Raw genomic sequence first — 20,631 nt, forward strand, 5'->3', positions numbered from 1 at the left:
GCATAGGTAGCATTATGGTCTGTACTGTGGTACCAGACCTTTATTTGCTGGCTTCACCAGGGCTTGACATTATGATCTGGAAAATAGCTGGAAAGTGCTGTCACATCCTGAATCCTGTGGTGGTCTTGGCACTCATTCCCAACTACTGGACTGCAAATAAGGTTCAAAGAAAGCCAACTCTTTCCAGATGGCTTGTGAATTCCTGACCTCCCACCTGTGGCTTCCTGTTGCCTTTAATGCAGGTTCTTTGTGAAGGTTATTGTTTTTCAGCTTAACAAGAAATCTTTCTGAGTTCTTTTGCTTTCTTACCCCTTCTATTTCCCAAGGGAAAAAAAAAAGACTTTAAAAAAAACCTGCCCATATGAGGCTGACCACTATTGACTAGAAGAGTGAATGAAATGCACTGTTTTGTAAACTTCTCTGAACAAGAAAAGAATTTGTTTACCATTTTTAAAACAAATTATTTAAATTCTACTTAAATTTAACCTCTACTTACAGATATTCATTTATGTTCTTATCCTTAATTTAACATGTTTATTCACTGAATGGTTGTTATTGTTAAGTCTTTCTTTTTATTATACAGAAGTTGATTTTTTTCACTCATTTATTTATGGAGACATTTCTATTTCCAGAAACATGTTTATTACATTTCCAAGTGGCCTGCAGATTTTCAGTAAATTTTGGAAACCTGTCCACTTTAAGTATTTTATTTAGTAAAGTGAAATGTAAATAACACATGCACATATACACACATATTTAGATATTTCCTGTGAATTTTCCTCATATCTTACTGCACTCAAAATGGGGAGTATTATGAAAATCAGAAGGGATTCCTTCTTACAATATTTTAATATTTATGTTGAACCTTAGCATGCATAAATTGACTAGACTGCTCCATCTGTGTCAACTAGAGAAAATAGAAACTATTGTAACATGTGCACTCAACCAGGTGTGCCACTGCCTGGCACCCCAAAACTATTGTAACTGAAAAATGAACAAGCACCTAGATGGAGAAAAGGGAATGACATAATAAAATATTCATGTGACCATTATTTGAAAACTTTTGATATGTAGGGTGTAAGCACAAGAAAAACCTTATCTTTTTCTCTTGTCATCCCTTTATTTACTTATTTTTTTCCAGTTAGTGAACATTGTCTTTCTGACCACAGAAATAAATGACCAGAAAGTTACAGACTTTTCACTTTTAGTTAATAGAAAGCTATAAGATCACTCTTATAAATCACATTTTAATTGTCTAATAAAAATTTGCTATAAATTAACTTTTTTTTTTCCTACAAAGTTATTGCTAGGGCTCAGTGTCTGCACTATCAATCCACTGCCTCTGGTGGCCATCTCCTACCCCCCTTTTTTTAAATTGGCTAGGACAGAGAGAAATTGAGAAAGGAAAGGGGGAGAGACAGAGATACAGAGAGACAGAGAGAGACAGAAATACCTGCAGCCCTACTTCACCACTCATGAAGCTTTCCCCCTGTAAGTGGGGACCAGGGGCTTAAACCTGGGTCCTTGCGCACTGTAGTGTGTGTGCTTAATCAGGTGCACCACTGCCTGGCCCCCTGACACTGTTTCTAGGGAAACTCCTGGTCCCATGACTGCCCCCTTCAAGGATATGAGACTATTTTCCTCCAGTCATTTTTCTCTGTCATTCTCTGATTTTCAGGGGTTTGCTCTATCCTGATCCTCTCTGTTGGAGTTCTGTACTCTTCTAGGTTTTCTTTGGTAGAATTCAAAACAGTTTCAGCTAAACTATATCTCACACTTAGAATATATCTAGGCCATGATTAGGGTGAATATCTCACTGAGGGGTACAAACTCTTATCTTCTAGCTATCACAGTCCATTTGAACTTTTTCAGGTATGACTCAGACACAATCCCTTTCCCCCCATCAAACAAAAAAGCAAGATCTCCAAGTGATTTCCCTGAATTTTCCTTTAAGTAATGCAGAGAAACACACACACACACACACACACACACACACACACACACACACACACACACACACATACACACACACACACACACACACACACTATAGACCCCTGTAGGATTCACTCCACCCCCCGCCCAAGAAAACTCTATAAGACTGCTTCATCTAGAGAAGAACTTTATGAGTTTTATCTCCTCCCCCTTATTACATCCACAATACAGATGGAAATTAAGCATTTGAGCATTCATCTATTTGATGTCAGCTAGCTATCACTTCTTAGCATGTTGGTCCAATCTTCATTTTAGCATCCTGGCATATATCATTGCCACAGTAAGGATATAGGTTTGCCTGTGTGAGACTGGAATATGATAGGATAATAAGGTGGAATTTTTTTTTCTTGAAAACTCCTAAGTGGTGACTCTACTCTTTAGCATTTCAGGGGGCTCAGACTTTTCACTTCACTTTTGTTCATCTATAAAACTGAAGATGCTTTCCATTCATCCACATGGCCCAGAAGAGTCACTATTATTTTACTTCAACCACTGGGGAAAGGGTGTAGGAGAGGAAGAGACAGACCTCTTCCCTTAGCATGAACCAAAAATTGCACACATTCACTTGCACTCCCATACCATTGGCCAGAATCTAGTGTACATGGCAACACCTGACTACAACTGAGACTGGGAAATGTGATCTTTATTTTGAGCAGTCATGAAATGTCTCTTACTATTGAATAAAAGAAGAGAGAGGATGCATATGAGAGTTCAGTTAATAGTCTGCCACCCGATTCCAATATTGTGACTCTGAGTAACTTGTTATGGGATACAAACTAAACATGCATTTCAGAGGGTCTGAGGCTGCTCTTACCCACATTTCTTCTTGTCTCACTTGTACTACTTGACTTTTTTATTTTAAAGAGAATCCAAGGACCTATCGGTCTACCTGGTCCTCAAGGACCCCCCAGGACAAGGTTCACCTGGTTCCAAGGTAAGTTTCCGCATGATAGCAGAATTACGGTATCTATATGGTAGTATATCTGATATATAGTCTAATATGTTTAAGATATTGGTAGCCAGAGAGTTTGGAAAGCAGCAGATGAGATAAACTTAAGAATCAGTGATATCTACTTAAAATGAAATGAGACTAGTATTCGGAATAGTTTAAATTATTCTATATATCTTCTTTAAGCTCTTAACTCTTTTATTTTCCTTCACTCTATTCATTGTTTTCTTTATTAGTTTAATTTATGAGATCTTATTCAAGCAACCCAAACATAAATATCAATAGAAGCTATCAGTAGTTACATATCTCTCTGGGTTGACTAATTTTCTTCTCACCAACACTTCCACAGTAGATAGAACCACTATAACATTGAAAGGTATAGAGTGAGAAAGAACCTATGGAATAAAAATCTTTTTATGAATGTTGGAATTAAATCATCTCCTAAATTAGAACCCTTATTTATTCCTCAGAGAGTTTCTTAACTAGTTGTCCTTATTGTTGTTACAAAGAATAATTAATCTTATTAAATAACTATAGTATTTCTCTGCAATCACACTTTCAGGCACATTACTTAGTGTTCCCGTGGGAGAAGTGGCTCAATAGAATGAAGTTATCTGTCCTGAGAGTTTTTATTTGGAGCTTGTCATTGCAAGTTTTGGTGGTTGTCGCTGGTTATTGGTATTATTACTGATCAACAGGCACTTTGACTTCTCATGTGCAACTTTAGTTGCCCTGAAATGTAGCTGTCCATTATTACTTGTTAGAATCATTTGAGTATGCTATATATTCTATGGTCTTTATTTTAAACCATGTCATTATATAGTCAAATTTGGCAAAAAATCATCCCCTTGAAGGAATTTCAGGCAAATATATATATTTTAATTGAAAAAAACATACATGTATATGTGTATATATATGTACACACACACACACACACACACACACACACACACACACGAATTGACCACAGGAAACTTAGTCCTATTTTTGTTGATATAAGTCGGTTCTTAGAAAATCAAAATCAAAACCAGAAAATATCATTTTGCTTTTTCTTTTATACTCAAATAATCTTTAAATACTCTTTCCTTATTAGGGAGATGTAGGTCAAATAGGATTGACAGGTCCTAGAGGACCGATGGGAGTTGGAGTTCAAGATCCAAAGGTGAGTAGCTATGCTGCTCAGAAGCATTTAGCCAATCTATATTATATTATATTATGTTCATTTGGTTAATAACCAAAAATCTTATAGATCATGCATGTGTCATCTGTTATTTCACTAATGTAAAATATTTATTAAAAAGATTTCTGCTCAGTATAACTTTTTCAGAAGAACCAAATCTCATTTAATTTATTTTTAATAATAGTTTTAAGCTAACTAGGTTTATACCTTTGGTTGATAGGTATTTCAGAATTACCTTTTCTCATGTCCTCAAAATCTGTGCTGGTATCTCCACACCAAAGTCCACTAGACTTGGGTTGCTAGAATTCTTTTACCACCTCCTTTTGTTGACTGTAGTTTTTCTGTTCAAATCCATGGTTTTTGTTGGATTTTGCTTATTTTCCTGGCTTCATTATTGTTCTTTTATGGGTGAAATTATTCTGTATTTTCATTTTATATGAGTCTCTTCAGTATTTCTTATAGATCTTGCTTAATGGTGATGAATTCCTTCAGTAGTTAAGTTGCCTTACTTCAAATTCTTTTGATAACTTGGTTCTTGGGTGGAAGTCTTTTCCACTTAGAACTTTGACTATATCTTGCCAATTCTTCCTAGCCTTTACAGTTCCTATTGAGAAATTAGCTGGCAGTCTTATGAGATGTTTTTTATTGGTGACTCTTCTTTTTTAGCAGCCTTCAGAATTATCTTTGTCTTTGATCTTTGCCATTTTAACTGTTTTGTGCCACGATGAATTTAGATTTGGATTCATATTTCTTAGAACTCATCAAGCCTTCTGGATCTGAAATTCCCAGCTAAAATTTATTCTGATGTGAATTTCTTCTCTCTCTTCTTTTGGTTGTAGCACTATTACATGAACGTTGTTTCTCTTGATGATGTTTCATAACTATGTTATCTCCATTTGTTTTATTTTTTCTTTTAACTTTTTTTGGGGGTAGGTGTAATTTTTTTTTTCACCTAATCTTCTTGTTCTCTACATCAGTTTTTGGTACCTGTCTTCTTACTGGTATTTTCTGCTGTTTCGTTTTGCTTTGCTTTTGCTCTGTTATTAGCACTCTTCATTCCTCTCATCATTATTATGAATTTCTGTCTACATTTCCTCATTATTTCTCTGAATTAATTGTACTCTGCCATAGTACTTTTCAATTCTGTGGACATCTTTAGGACCATAGCTTTGAAGTATTCATTTGGAAGTTTATGTCTTTGCAGAATTTGGGGTTTCTTCAAGATGCTGTCTTGGCCCAACATTATAAGAAAGTTTTGTTGTCATGTCCTTATGTGATTCTCCACAAAAGTATTGAGACGGTGGGTTACAGGGTCCTAACTAAAAGCTGAAGGAGACCACAGAAGCAGGGGTCCTAGTTGGAGTTTGGCAAACTATATTCAGAGTAGGCTGAACCAGAATTGGACTTAATTGGCTGAAGTGGATACAAGCTGAACAGGGCGTAGGCTGAAGCAAGTATGGGGTTCAGGCTGAACCCAGCAGCTGGGGTGGGGTGTGGGCTGGTGGCTAGTTGGAACTGGACATATTGAAGCTGGTTAGGCTGAATTGGCAAAAGCTGAGCCAGGAAATGATTGAACCCTGAAGCCTGCAGATACAGATACAGATACAGAGGGAGAGAGAAAGATAGATACCATCAGATCTGCTTCACTGCTTCTGTAGGTGGGTAGTGGGGGCTGGAACCCTGGTCCTTGCATGGATCCTTGCATATAGTACTATATGTTTAACCTGGTGTGCCACTGCCTGGCCCCTGTATTACTTTTTATGTAAGTCAGAATATAAGTTTCTCCAGCTTAAAGAAGACAGAGAGAGCTACAAGTAAAACTGGATGAACATAGTAACTTGCCCCAGGTCAGGTTATGAATCAATATTAGATTTTTCAGAAACTTTGAGATACATATAATTCCATGTTTCTATTCCTGGGAAATAAAATCTTTGGTTATCCACTAGGGAGAGCCAGGCTCAATAGGGCCTCCAGGACAGCCAGTAGTACCAGGAGAAGATGGAACAGCTGGGAAGAAGGTAATATTTCCCACTCTCCTTCATTACTAGAGTAAAAACTATTATATCATAGTAATATCTTAGTCCCCTAGGAGCTCATATTAAATCATCGAGTGCAAAAATTATGTGTTTAAGGGGAAAAATTTCACAATTCTAAAAATTTTCCACTTGACTTACTATTATAGTGTGACTGTGATGTTTTTTTTTTAATTTTTTATTTAAGAAAGGATTAATGAACAAAAACATAAGGTAGGAGGGGTACAACTCCACACAATTCCCACCACCATATCCCCATAACCCACCCCCTCCCATGATAGCTTTCCCATTCTCCATCCCTCTGGGAGCATGGACCCAGGGTCATTGAGGGTTGCAGAAGGTAGAAGGTCTGGCTTCTGTAATTGCTTCCCCGCTGAACATGGGCGTTGACTGGTCGGTCCATACTCCCAGTCTGCCTCTCTCTTTCCCTAGTAAGGTGTGTCTCTGGGGAAGCTGAGCTCCAGGACACATTGGTGGGGTCTTCAATCCAGGGAAGCCTAGCCAGCATCCTGGTGGCATCTGGAACCTGGTGATTGAAAAGAGAGTTAACATATGAAGCCAAACAATTTGTTGAGCAATCATGGATCCCAAGCTTGGAATAGTGGAGAGGAAGTGTTAGGGAGGTACTCACTGCAAACTCTAGTGTACTTCTGCTTACAGGTATATATTTTGCAGTAGTTTATGGATATGTGTGCACATAAGCTCTCTCTCACAGAAACTGGTGTATATCTAGGTTATGGGACTTTGTTAGAAAGTGAACTACCTGAGATGAATTAGAGTGTACTATAAAAGGAAAGGTCTCACCCGAGTAATGAAGCTGAAGGGTTGTCATTCCACACGTGAAGTCTCTGGATACAGCCTGAGGTGAAGCATGTTGAGGTGGCAATCGTTGCTTTGGTTAGGTTGTGATCGGCGGATGCAATATTATTTGGTATGGATTGGGAGATGCATACGGGAAAGTGGGCCCTATCCAAGGGTTCTAGGACTGGGGGAAATAGGGGCTCTATAGTGAAGGTGTGAGGTTCCTGCTGTCTTAGGGTTCAAAAAGACAATCGATAGTTAATATTATCATCACATTATTTGTTAATTGGGTTAACTTTGAAAAGTCCCTTTGTTATGGTTTGCTGTACAGTATCCAGTATCTTGTATATAGCTATGCTATTGGATGCTTCTAATCTACTTGGTCTAGGCTTTTGAGAGAGTCCGCATATCAAATACATAGCCTATATATTAAAAAGATTCAGTTTGTCTTTTGAGAAACTTTGAGACATACAATTGATTTCCCCCTCTCATATTAATTAACTACTGATTTATATGTCTACATTTTGCTAGGAGTGTACATAAACACCATTCCCACCACCAAAGGACTGTGACCCATCCCTCCCGACCACTCCCACCCCCACACTGGCCCAGGAAGCTACATATCTACCCCTCACCACTGGGTTTTTACTTTGGTGCCCTACTTACAATTTGGTCAGGTCCTGCTTTTAGTTTCCCTTTCAGAACTTCTAAGTCAGCTTCTGTTGATGAGTGGGATCATCCCATACTCATCTTTATCATTCTGACTTAGTTCACTTAACATAATTCCTTCTAGCTCTGTCCAAGATGGGTCAGAGAATGTGGGTTCATTGTTCTTGATAGCTGCATAGTATTCCATTGTGTATATATACCAAAGCTTTCTCAGGCACTTATCTGTTGTTGGGCACCTGGGTTGCTTCCAGGTATTAGCTATTATGAATTGTGCTGCTATGAACATAGGAGTACACACCTCTTTTTGGTTGGGTGTTATGGAGTCCTTGGGGTATAACCCCAGGAGAGGAATTACTGGGTCATATGGAAGGTCCATGTCTAGCCTTCTGAGAGTTTTCCAGACTGCTCTCCACAGAGGCTGTACCAATTTACATTCCCACCAGCAATGTAAAAGGGTTCCTCTGTCCCCACATCCTCTCCAGCATTTGTTGCTGCTGTCCTTTTTGATGTATGCCATTCTTACAGGAGTGAGGTGGTATCTTAGTGTTGTCTTAATTTGCATTTCTCTGACAATCAGTGACCTAGAGCAGTTTTTCATATGTTTGTTAGCCTTTTGGATCTCCTCTGAGGTGAATGTTTTGTTCATTTCTTCTGCCCACTTTTGAATGGGGTCATTTGCTTTTTTGGTGCTAAGTTTGCTGAGCTCTTTATATATTTTGGTGATTAGTTTCTTGTCTGATGTCCGGCATGTGAAGATCTTCTCCCATTCTGTGAGGGGTCTCTCTGTTTGTTTAATAGTTTCTTTGGATGTGCAGAAGCTTTTCAATTTGATATAGTCCCATTTGTTTGTGTCTGCTTTAGTCTTCCTTGCAATTGGGTTTGATTCATCAAAGATGTCCTTGAGGTGTATGTGGGAAAGTGTTTTACCAATCTTTTCCTCTAAGTATTTGATTATTTCTGGTCTGCCATCTAGGTCTTTGATCCATTTGGAGTTGATTTTTGTTTCCGGTGAGATAAAGTTGTTCAATTTCATTCTTCTGCATGTTTCAACCCAGTTTTCCCAGCACCATTTATTGAAGAGAGCCTCTTTTTTCCATTTAATGCTTTGGGCCCCCTTATCAAAGGTTAGATGCCCATAGGTGTTGCGATTTACTTCTGGGCTTTCAATTCTGTTTCACTGGTCTGTGTGCCTATTTTTGTTCCAGTACCATGCTGTTTTGATGATGATGGCTTTATAATATAGTTTAAGGTCTGGGAGTGTGATGCCTCAATTTCTGTTTCTTTTCCTCAAGATGGTTTTGGCAACTCTAGGTGTTTTCATGTTACAGATAAATGATTGTAGTGTTTGTTCTATTCTCTTAAAGAAGCTTGGTGGAACTTTGATGGGTATTGCATTAAATTTGTATATGGCTCTGGGGAGAATATTCATTTTGATGATATTTATTCTTCCAATCCATGAGCATGGGATATCGTTCCATTTCTTGGTATCAGTTTCTATCTCCTTGAGTAGCGACTCATAGTTTTCAGTATACAAGTCTTTCACTTCTTCGGTCAACTTTATTCCTAGGTATTTGATTTATTTTGCTGAAACAGTAAATGGGAGTGATTTATGGATGTCTTCTTCTTCAGATTTAGTGTTTGCATAAAGAAATGCCACTGTATTTGTACATTGATTTTGTAGCCTGATACCTTGCTATATTGCCTAACAACTTCCAGTAATTTTCTACTGGATTCTTTAGGTCTTTCTATGTATACTATCATATCATCTGCAAATAGTGAGAGCTTGGCTTCTTCCCTTCCAATCTGTATCCCTTTGATTTCTTTCTCTTGCCTGATTGCTATGGCAAGAACTTCCAATACTATGTTGAATAGTAACGGTTACAGTTGACAGCCCTGTCTAGTCCCCAATCTGAGGGGGATTGCTTTCAGCTTCTGTCCATTGAGTATGATGTTGGCTGTAGGTTTGCTATATAGAGACTGCATTATCTTGAGGAATTTCCCATCTATTCCCATTTTTTGTAGAGTTTTGAGCATGAATGGGTGTTGGATTTTATCAAAGGCTTTCTCTGCATCTATTGAGATAATCATGTGGTTTTTGGATTTGCTTTTATTGATGTGGTGAATAACATTAATTGACTTACGGATGTTGAACCAGCCTTGCATTCCTGGGATGAATCCCACTTGGTCATGATGAACAATCTTTTTGATATGTTGCTGTATCCGGTTGGACAAGATCTTGTTTAATATTTTGGCATCTATATTCATCAGAGATATTGGTCTGTAGTTTTCCTTTTTTGTTCTGTCCCTATCAGCTTTTGGTATCAGGGTGATGTTGGCTTCATAAAAGGTGGAAGGGAGTATTCCTGTTTCTTCAATCTTATGGAATATCTTAAGAAGTATGGGTATTAACTGTTTCCTGAAAGTTTTGTAGAATTCGTTTGTGAAGCCATCTGGTCCAGGACTTTTGTTATTGAGAGATTCTTAATAACGGTTTCAATTTCTTTGTCTGTGATTGGTGCATTTAGATTTTGTAGTTCTTCTTGGTTCAGTTTTGGAAGTGCATAGGTTTTTAGGAATTGTTCCATTTCTTCCAGATTCTCTAGCTTGGTGGCATATAGTTCTTTATAGAAGTTTCGCAGGATTCTCTGGATTTCTGTGGTGTCAGTTGTGATATCTCCTCCATCGTTCACAATTCTATTAATTTGAGTCTTCTCTCTTTTTTGTTTGGTGAGTCTGGCTAGGGGTTTGTCAATTTTGTTTAATCTTTCAAAGAACCAACATTTGGCTTCATTGATCTTTTGTATGGTTCTTTTATTTTCGATGTTGTTTATTTCTGCTCTAACTTTAGTGATTTCTGTCCTTCTGGTTGCTTTAGGGTTCCTTTGTTCCTGTTCCTCTAAGTCCTTGAGGTGTGCAGTAAGGTCGTTCATTTGGGCTTCTTCTTGGTGTTTAATATGTGATTGTATGGCTATAAGTTTCCCTCTCAGTACTGCTTTAGCTGTGTCCCAAATATTTTGATAGGTTGTGTCTTCATTTTCATTAGTTTCCAGGAACATTTGAATTTCCTGTTTGAGTGAGTGTCTGACCCAGTGGTTCTTAAGGAGCATGTTGTTTAGTTTCCAAATTCTATGTCTTTTAATAATTTTCCGTTTGTTGTTAAAAGTTAGTTTTACTCCACTGTGGTCTGAGAAGATACTTGGGATGATTTCAATGCTCTTGAATTTATTGATGCTGTCTTTGTGGCCTAACATGTGGTCTATCCTTGAGTATGTGTTGTGTGGATTTGAAAAGAAGGTGTATTCCAGTTTTTTGGGGTGGAGGAGTCTGAAAATGTCCAAGAGGTCTAGTCTGTCAATCTCTTCATTCATTTCTCTTGTATCTTTATTGGTTCTCTGCTTTGTTGATCTGTCTAAGTGTGAGAGTGGGGTATTGAAGTCTCCCACTATTATTGTATTACTATTGATGTATTTTTGAAATTCTTTCAATAGATGCTTAATGTATTTAGATGGTCCCTCATTGGGTGCATAGATGTTAATAATTGTTAAGTCTTCTTGGCTGATTGATCCTCTAATAATTATGTAATGTCCTTGCCTATCTTTTATTACTTTATTTAATTTAAAATATATCGTGTCTGAGATGAGAATGGCTGTTCCTGCCCTTTTTTGTGGACCGTTAGCCTGTATGATAGTTTTCCATCCTTTCACTTTAAGTCTGTGTTTATCTTGTTGTGACAGATGGGATTCTTGCAAGCACCATATGGTTGGGTTATGTTTTCTGATCCATCCCCCCACCCTGTGCCTTTTGATGGGTGAGTTTAAGCCACTGACATTTATTGATATTATGGATTTAATGTATTGTAGTGCCATTGTTCTAAAAAACAATTTGTTTACTCTGATATATTGCAAGTATTATAGTGATGTTCTTGTTTATAAGAGGTCTTTTAGTACCTCTTTCAGGGCTGGCTTGGTGATGTTTGCCTCCTTTAACTGTTGTTTGTCTAAGAAGGTTTTGATCCCTCCATCTAGCTTGAATGAAAGTCTAGCAGGATATATTATCCTTGGTTGAAACCCTTTTTCATTCAGGGCTCGATAGATATGTTGCCACTCCCTTCTGGATTTTAGAGTTTGAGTGGAGAAATATGCAGAAAATCTTATGGGTTTTCCCTTGTATGTGACTTTTTGTTTCTCTTTTTCAGCCTTTAGGATCCTTTCTTTATCCTTACTTCTTCTCATTGTGACTATGATGTGTCCTGGTTTCTTCAGGTCTGGGTTGATTCTGTTTGGTACTCTCTGGGCCTCTTGAACCTTGATATCCTTTCTGTTATTCAGGTCTGGGAAGTTTTCTTATATTATTTCCTCTAGAATGTTTGTTTCCCCTTCCTCTCTTTCTTCCAATTATATGAATGTTACTTCTTTTGATATCATCCCATATGTCTCTGTTGTTGTTTTCAGTGTCTCTCAATCTCTTTTTAAGCTCTTTCACCTCTTTCTTCATTTTCTCTAACTCATCCTCTGTCTGACTAATTCTGTTTTCTGCTTCTGTTAGTCTGATTTCCCTTGCCTCAGCTTCTTTATTCATTACAGCTATTTCAGCTTTTAGTTCTCTAATTACCTCAAGATAATCAGTATTTTCCTTGGGGGTCTCAACTGTTGTTTCCCTAATACTGCCATTCCTTTCCTCCAATGTTGTTTTCATTTCTGTGATTAATAAGTTTATTATTGCTTGCATACTTTTCTTATCTATGGTTACTTCTGGCTGATTTGTAGTTTCTTCTGGGCTCTTGTCTTCATTCCTTGGGGTAGCAGTTTTATTTGTTTTTAATCTACCCATTTTTTTAATTTATGTGTTTCTCTTTTTTTTTATGCTCTGTTGTTCCTCAGTTGTTGTGTCTTGAGTACAAGTAGCACTGTACTAAATACCTTTATGACAATTGCACTCACCAACCTCCGGAATTACAGTAGCAACTGAAGTAAGTACTGAAGTAGTTTAATCGTTACCAGTTAGCCAAACAATATCTCCAGTCCGTGAAAAAATAGTAACCAAATCCCAGTGAAGAAAGAGAAAAGAAAGAGAGGATAGCAAGAATAGACAGTTATGCAAATCTACTATCCAGTGTATATTCTAGGGGTAACAAGAATGGAAAGGGAACTAGAGCAGAGATACACACATAGAGAGTCCACTCTGAGTCAGATTTCTTCCCCAAAGTAATTCACAAATTCAGAAAGGCAAAGAAGAAAGAAGAAGTGTATGACAAGATTAAAAAAAAAGAGAGAGAGAGAGAGATAAGAGAGAGAAAAGGGAGAAGATAAGAAGAAGAGTTGTAATTAAAGAGCAGTGCAAGGAACTTCCCAAATGTGTATCAGTGAATTAAAAAAAAAAACACCCTGTTTGGTGGTATGGGGTATCCTGCTAAGAGCTGGTCCCAGGGACTGCTTATGGGGGGGGGCGGCGGGAAGGATGTATGCCTGAAAATTAAAAGGAAGAAAAAAGAATTTTTTTCCCTACTCTAATTCTTAACCCAAATTAAGTTATAGTCACCTCCTTGGTGTCTAAGGACACCTTATTGGCTTGCCTGCTAAAGGCAGAAAATCCTATTGTCTCCAGGGGAGTGTGTTTGGAGCTCAGAGGCTAGCAGATTCTCCGTCCGCCATCTTCCGGGAACCCCCCCCCTCCAGACTTTTTTAAAGGATTTCTCAAAAATGAAAACTAGCTCCAAGTCCTTTGATCCAATGAGAGCTATACTTAAGAAGTCTTTGGATCCGCCCTCAGGGTCGCGGTGGACCCTGGAGACTCCCAAGAGAAAGCCCCTGAGCTAAAGTGCTCTCTCCGGGTCCTCTGCCCGCCGCGCTCTGCAACCGGCGGAGGAGCCGCCTTCCTGGGTGGAGGACAATGCCAGGCGCACCCGCCTTGCCTGGCGCTGCCTGGGAAGTCTGGAGCCCCGCTAGTCCGTGTCACCTTTACTCTAATTCTTAACCCAAATTAAATTATAATCACCTCTTTGGTGTTACCCCTTATTGACAGGCCTGCTAAAGGCAGAAAATCCTACCGTTTCTAGAAGATGTGATTAGAGAACACGCTGTTAGCAGTTTCTCAGTCCGCCATCTTCCAACACCTTCGAGACTGTGATGTTTTATATCATATGCCAACAGCCAAAGCACCTTTTCCTTGATGCCTTGGCCATGGCATCCTCCAGTGGCCTAATTCCTTTAGGATTCCTAGAAAGCACTTTAATTATGGGAAAAAAAAGTTTTTTTCCCCAATACAAAAGGAGAGCCTGTAAATACATTCAAAAGATAAGGCATCATAAAGATTTCCTGAACTATTTTTAGTTGAAGTTCAACATACTAAGCCTTGAGTATAAATAGTGAAAAACAGCAGATGGAAAGGCTGAAGGTTTTTCTGACTGGAAAAAAAATCAAAAACAAAACCCACTGCTTGTGAACAAAAGCCAAAAGGAAAGTGAGTTTATTGCTTCATAAATTGGCTGAGAAATTGGACTCTTTCATAATATTTCAACTTCCTTGAGCTAAATTAGAATCTGACACTAATATATTCAGATTGATAAATCATCAAATTAATTCTGGGAATGCAAGTGAGTGTCTGGTCTCCTTGTAGGTCTTATCAGAGAATCACTGATCATAAGAGGAGCTTATGTATACAAAGTGTTAGTCCCTCATCAGTGTTCTTTTCTCTAGGGAGAAGCAGGACTTCCTGGAGTAGGAAGCCTTGAAGACCCACCTGGAAAAGGACAACCTGGTGCCAAGGTATAGAACTAACAAAGGTGGCAAACAGACTACCTATGTTCTGGTATTAAGGAATAAACTTAAGAAGAAATGCAGTTTTCATTTTTGTAATTTCAACTATGATGAATTTGGGATTAAAAGTATGAAAACTATGTTGCAAGATTTTTGGAACAGAGCAAGTATATATTACACATTTTTATGTTCTTAGCATCTGTCATAAGAGTCAGAGGAAGAATTCAACACATTTTGGTCAGGTTAAGCACACATAGTACGAAGCACAAGAACTTGAGCATGGATCCTGGTTCAAGTGGGGGTCACTTCACAAGTGTTGAAGCAGGTCTGCAGTGTCTCTCTCTCCCTCTCTATCTCTCCCTCCTCTCTCAATTTCTCTCTGTCCTATCCAATAAAAATAAAAAAAAGCCATTAGGAATAGTGGATTTGTAGTGAAGACACTGAGCCCCAGCAATAACCCTGGGGGCAAAACAAACAAACAAGCAAACAAAACCATAAAAGTGAAAAGAAGTCTTTGGATATATCCTTGATAGCTGAAAATCCATCAGTTTTCTTGAACTAATTTATAGAATTTTACCCACTAATAAGAAATATCATTTTATTAAGTGGCCCTGTAGCTTTCACAACTTGACATAAATTCATTTTACAAATTTTAGAAATGTAAGTTGAATGGCATTTTTATATGTCAAGATGAGAATATCCAAATTTATAAATAATGCCAAGTGACATAATATATAGTTTCTAAGATTCCAGATGGTTTATAGTTTTTATATATAAACATCATTGTTATGAAGAATCTAAAAGTTTACATATGAGTAAAGTAAAATACAATCTATTAATTAGTGTCCTGTTTTTAATTCTGTTAAAACTGTAATTGGTAGCTTCAGAAGCTATGTCTTGTGAAAATGTTTAAAATTGAGTCTTTAAATTTCAGTGTAAGAATCTAAGATTGAAAAATTCATGTTAAGTGAAATAAGTCAGAAACAGAAGGATGAATATGGGATGATCTCACTCTTAGCAGAAGTTGAAAAACAAGATCAGGAAAAAAAAAACAACAACCACACAAGTAGAACCTGAACTGGAATTGGTGTATCACACCAAAGTAAAAGACTCTGGGGTGGGGATGGGTAGGTGGGGAGAATACAGGTCCAAGAAGGATGACAGAGGACCTAGTGGGGGTTGTATTGTTATATAGGAAACTGGGGAATGTTATGCATGTACAAACTATTTACTGTTGAATGTAAAACATTAATTCCCCAATAAAGAAATAAAAAAATAAATAAAAGAATCTAAGATTAAAATGCTTGTAGAATTTCAAGTCACAGACATAGCAGATAGTGACAGCCTCTTTTTTTTTTTTAAGGAAGAGGGAATATAAACATAATAGTCAACATTATGAAAAACTTATTTTTAGGCAAACTAGTGCTTTGTAGAATGTATCTTTGTAAAGTAGATTCTTGAAGTGTGGTAAGTTGTGAGATGAATGTTATTTCTGCAAAAGAGCTGCTGTGGTTTGCATCTGATATTATTTGGTAGCTGGGAAAAGGCATTCTGAATAGTATGAAGTTATGCAGATTAGTACCAAGTTGGAGTAAACAAAGAGAGAAAAGTTTCAAGAAGATAGCAAAAGGTGATATTAAGTATCACCAACAGAGCAAGGAAAGATGTGCATTGGAGAGAGGGCAACTGGGTTTGTGAGCTTAATATGATTTGTGACCCACCGAAAAAATTTAGAAGAAAAGTGATAGAACTTATGTTACAGTGTCCAGATATGCTATGGCTCTTATTGTTGATACCTTCATACATTTAATTGGGCTTCTCTGTTCTCTTTTAGAGGGATTTAGGTCAATAAGTTAAACTTAGTAGAGAATGTTAAAAAGTAGCTTGTTGTGTCTAGATTTTTGTCTTTGTTGGCAAATGATAAAGATATAGTGATACCTGATTTTTTACAAATTAGTAGTGTGAATTCTTTCTATTCGTAATTACCTTGAGGAGTGAATTGTATCACTGCAAGCTCTATAGGAAGACACCTTTTCTTTTTTTTTTTTTATTTAAATTTTTAATTTAAGAAAGGATTAGTGAACAAAAGCATAAGGTAGGAGGGGTACAACTCCACACAATTCCCACCACCCAATCCCCATAACCCACCCTCTCCCATGATAGCCTTCCCATTCTCTAGCCCTCTGGGAGCATGGACCCAGGGTCGTTGAGGGTTGCAGAAGGTAGAGGATCTGGCTTCTGTAATTGCTTCCCCGCTGAACATGGGCGTTGACTGGTCGGTCCATACTCCCAGTCTGCCTCTCTCTTTCCCTAGTAAGGTGTGTCTCTGGGGAAGCTGAGCTCCAGGACACATTGGTGGGGTCTTCAATCCAGGGAAGCCTAGCCAGCATCCTGGTGGCATCTGGAACCTGGTGATTGAAAAGAGAGTTAACATACAAAGCCAAACAATTTGTTGAGCAATCATGGATCCCAAGATTGGAATAGTGGAGAGGAAGTGTTAGGGAGGTACTCACTGCAAACTCTAGTGTACTTCTGCTTTCAGGTATATATTTTGCAGTAGTTTATGGATACGTGTGCACATACGCTCTCTCTCACAGAAACTGGTGTATGTCTAGGTTATGGGACTTTGTTAGAAAGTGAACTACCTGAGATGAAATTAGAGTGTACTATAAAAGGAAAGGTCTCACCCGAGTAATGAAGCTGAAGGGTTGTCATTCCACACGTGAAGTCTCTGGATACACACTGAGGTGAAGCATGTTGAGATGGCAATCGTTGCTTTGGTTAGGTTGTGATCGGCGGATGCAATATTATTTGGTATGGATTGGGAGAAGCATACGGGAAAGTGAGCCCTATCCAAGGGTGCCAGGACTGGGGGAAGTAGGGGCTCTATAGTGAAGATGTGAGGTTCCTGCTGTCTTAGGGTTCAAAAAGACAATCAATAGTTAATATTATCATCACATTATTTGTTAATTGGGTTAACTTTGAAAAGTCCCTTTGTTATGGTTTGCTGTACAGTACCCAGTATCTTGTATATAGCTGTGCTATTGGAAGCTTCTAATCTACTTGGTCTAGGCTTTTGAGAGAGTCCGCATATCAAACACGTAGCCTATCTATTAAAAAGATTCAGTTTGTCTTTTGAGAACCTTTGAGACATACAATTGATTTCCCCCTCTCATATTAATTAACTACTGATTTATATGTCTACATTTTGCTAGGAGTGTACATAAACACCATTCCCATCACCAAAGGACCGTGACCCATCCCTCCCGCCCATTCCCACCCCCCACTGGCCCAGGAAGCTACATGTCTACCCCTCACCACTGGGTTTTTACTTTGGTGCCCTACTTACAATTTGATCAGGTCCTGCTTTTAGTTTCCCTTTCAGATCTTCTAAGCCAGCTTCTGTTGATGAGTGGGATCATCCCATACTCATCTTTAACTTTCTGACTTAGTCCACTTAACATAATTCCTTCTAGCTCTGTCCAAGCTGGGTCAGAGAAGGTGAGTTCATTGTTCTTGATAGCTGCATAGTATTCCATTGTGTATATATACCAAAGCTTTCTCAGCCACTCATCTGTTGTTGGGCACCTGGGTTGCTTCCAGGTTTTAGCTATTATGAATTGTGCTGCTATGAACATAGGAGTACACACCTCTTTTTGGTTGGGTGTTATGGAGTCCTTGGGGTATAACCCCAGGAGAGGAATTATTGGGTCATATGGAAGGTCCATGTCTAGCCTTCTGAGAGTTTTCCAGACTGCTCTCCACAGAGGCTGTACCAATTTACATTCCCACCAGCAATGTAAAAGAGTTCCTCTGTCCCCACATCCTCTCCAGCATTTGTTGCTGCTGTCCTTTTTGATGTATGCCATTCTTACAGGAGTGAGGTGGTATCTTAGTGTTGTCTTAATTTGCATTTCTCTGACAATCAGTGACCTAGAGCAGTTTTTCATATGTTTGTTAGCCTTTTGGATCTCCTCTGTGGTGAATGTTTTGTTCATTTCCTCTGCCCATTTTTGGATGGGGTCATTTGCTTTTTTGCGGCTGAGTTTGCTGAGCTCTTTATATATTTTGGTGATTAGTTTCTTGTCTGATGTCTGGCATGTGAAGATCTTCTCCCATTCTGTGAGGGGTCTCTCTGTTTGTTTAATAGTTTCTTTGGATGTGCAGAAGCTTTTCAATTTGATGTAGTCCCATTGGTTTGTTTCTGCTTTGGTCTTCCTTGCAATTGGGTTTGATTCATCAAAGATATCCTTGAGGTGTAGATGGGAAAGTGTTTTACCAATGTTTTCCTCTAAGTATTTGATTGTTTCTGGTCTGACATCTGGGTCTTTGATCCATTTGGAGTTGATTTTTGTTTCTGGTGAGATAAAGTGGTTCAATTTCATTCTTCTGCATGTTTCAACCCAGTTTTCCCAGCACCATTTATTGAAGAGAGCCTCCTTCTTCCATTTAATCCTTTGGGCCCCCTTATCAAAGATTAGATGCCCATAGGTGTTGGGATTTACTTCTGGGCTTTCAATTCTGTTCCACTGGTCAGTGTGCCTATTTTTGTTCCACTACCGTGCTGTTTTGATGATGATGGCTTTATAATATAGTTTAAGGTCTGGGAGTGTGATGCCTCCATTTCTGTTTCTTTTCCTTAGGATGGTTTTGGCAATTCTAGGTGTTTTCAGGTTCCAGATAAATGATTGTAGTGTTTGTTCTATTCTCTTAAAGAAGCTTGGTGGAACTTTGATGGGTATTGCATTAAATTTGTATATGGCTCTGGGGAGAATGTTCATTTTGATGATATTTATTCTTCCAATCCATGAGCATGGGATATCGTTCCATTTCTTGGTATCAGTTTCTATCTCCTTGAGTAGCGACTCATAGTTTTCAGCATACAAGTCTTTCACTTCTTTGGTCAACTTTATTCCTAGGTATTTGATTGATTTTGCTGAAACAGTAAATGGGAGTGATTTCTGGATGTCTTCTTCTTCAGATTTAGTGTTTGCATAAAGAAATGCCACTGATTTTTGTACATTGATTTTGTAGCCTGATACCTTGCTATATTGCCTAACAACTTCCAGTAATTTTCTACTGGATTCTTTAGGTCTTTCTATGTATACTATCATATCATCTGCAAATAGTGAGAGCTTGACTTCTTCCCTTCCAATCTGTATCCCTTTGATTTCTTTCTCTTGCCTGATTGCTATGGCAAGAACTTCGAATACTATGTTGAAGAGTAACGGTGACAGTGGGCAGCCCTGTCTAGTCCCTGATCTGAGGGGGAATGCTTTCAGCTTCTCTCCATTGAGTATGATATTGGCTGTAGGTTTGCTATATATAGACTCCACTATCTTGAGGAATTTCCCATCTATTCCCATTTTTTGTAGAGTTTTGAGCATGAATGGGTGTTGGATATTGTCAAAGGCTTTCTCTGCATCTATTGAGATAATCATGTGGTTTTTGGCTTTGCTTTTATTGATGTGATGAATGACATTGATTGATTTACGGATGTTGAACCAGCCTTGCATTCCTGGGATGAATCCCACTTGGTCATGATGAACAATCTTTTTGATGTGTTGCTGTATCCGGTTGGCCAAGATCTTGTTTAATATTTTGGCATCTATGTTCATCAGAGATATTGGTCTGTAGTTTTCCTTTTTTGTTCTGTCCCTATCAGCTTTTGGTATCAGGGTGATGTTGGCTTCATAAAAGGTGGAAGGGAGTATTCCTGTTTCTTCAATCTTATGGAATAGCTTAAGAAGTATGGGTATTAACTGTTTCCTGAAAGTTTTGTAGAATTCGTTTGTGAAGCCATCTGGTCCAGGACTTTTGTTGTTGGGGAGATTCTTAATAACGGTTTCAATTTCTTTGTCTGTGATTGGTGCATTTAGATTTTGTAGTTCTTCTTGGTTCAGTTTTGGAAGTGCATAGGTTTCTAGGAATTGTTCCATTTCTTCCAGATTCTCTAGCTTGGTGGCATATAGTTCTTTATAGAAGTTTCGCAGAATTCTCTGGATTTCTGTGGTGTCAGTTGTGATATCTCCTGTATCGTTTACAATTCTATTAATTTGAGTCTTCTCTCTTTTTTGTTTGGTGAGTCTGGCTAGGGGTTTGTCAATTTTGTTTAATCTTTCAAAGAACCAACATTTGGCTTCATTGATCTTTTGTATGGTTCTTTTATTTTCGATGTTGTTTATTTCTGCTCTAACTTTAGTGATTTCTGTCCTTCTGGTTGCCTTAGGGTTCCTTAGTTCCTCTTCC

The 20,631-nt window shown here is 38.2% G+C and overlaps 1 protein-coding gene across 1 annotated transcript in view; it reads left to right on the forward strand.

Annotated features, from left to right (window-relative positions):
• Positions 1–20,631, forward strand: part of COL28A1 (collagen type XXVIII alpha 1 chain) — a 301,074-nt gene that overhangs the window by 111,323 nt on the left and 169,120 nt on the right. Inside the window, 5 exon segments of the mRNA XM_060196187.1 lie at positions 2,860–2,898; positions 2,900–2,929; positions 4,038–4,106; positions 6,071–6,142; positions 14,323–14,391. Of these exon segments, the coding sequence (XP_060052170.1) occupies positions 2,860–2,898; positions 2,900–2,929; positions 4,038–4,106; positions 6,071–6,142; positions 14,323–14,391 (279 nt within the window).

This window comes from Erinaceus europaeus, chromosome 8 (assembly GCF_950295315.1).
Source record: "Erinaceus europaeus chromosome 8, mEriEur2.1, whole genome shotgun sequence".
NCBI lineage: Eukaryota > Metazoa > Chordata > Mammalia > Eulipotyphla > Erinaceidae > Erinaceus > Erinaceus europaeus.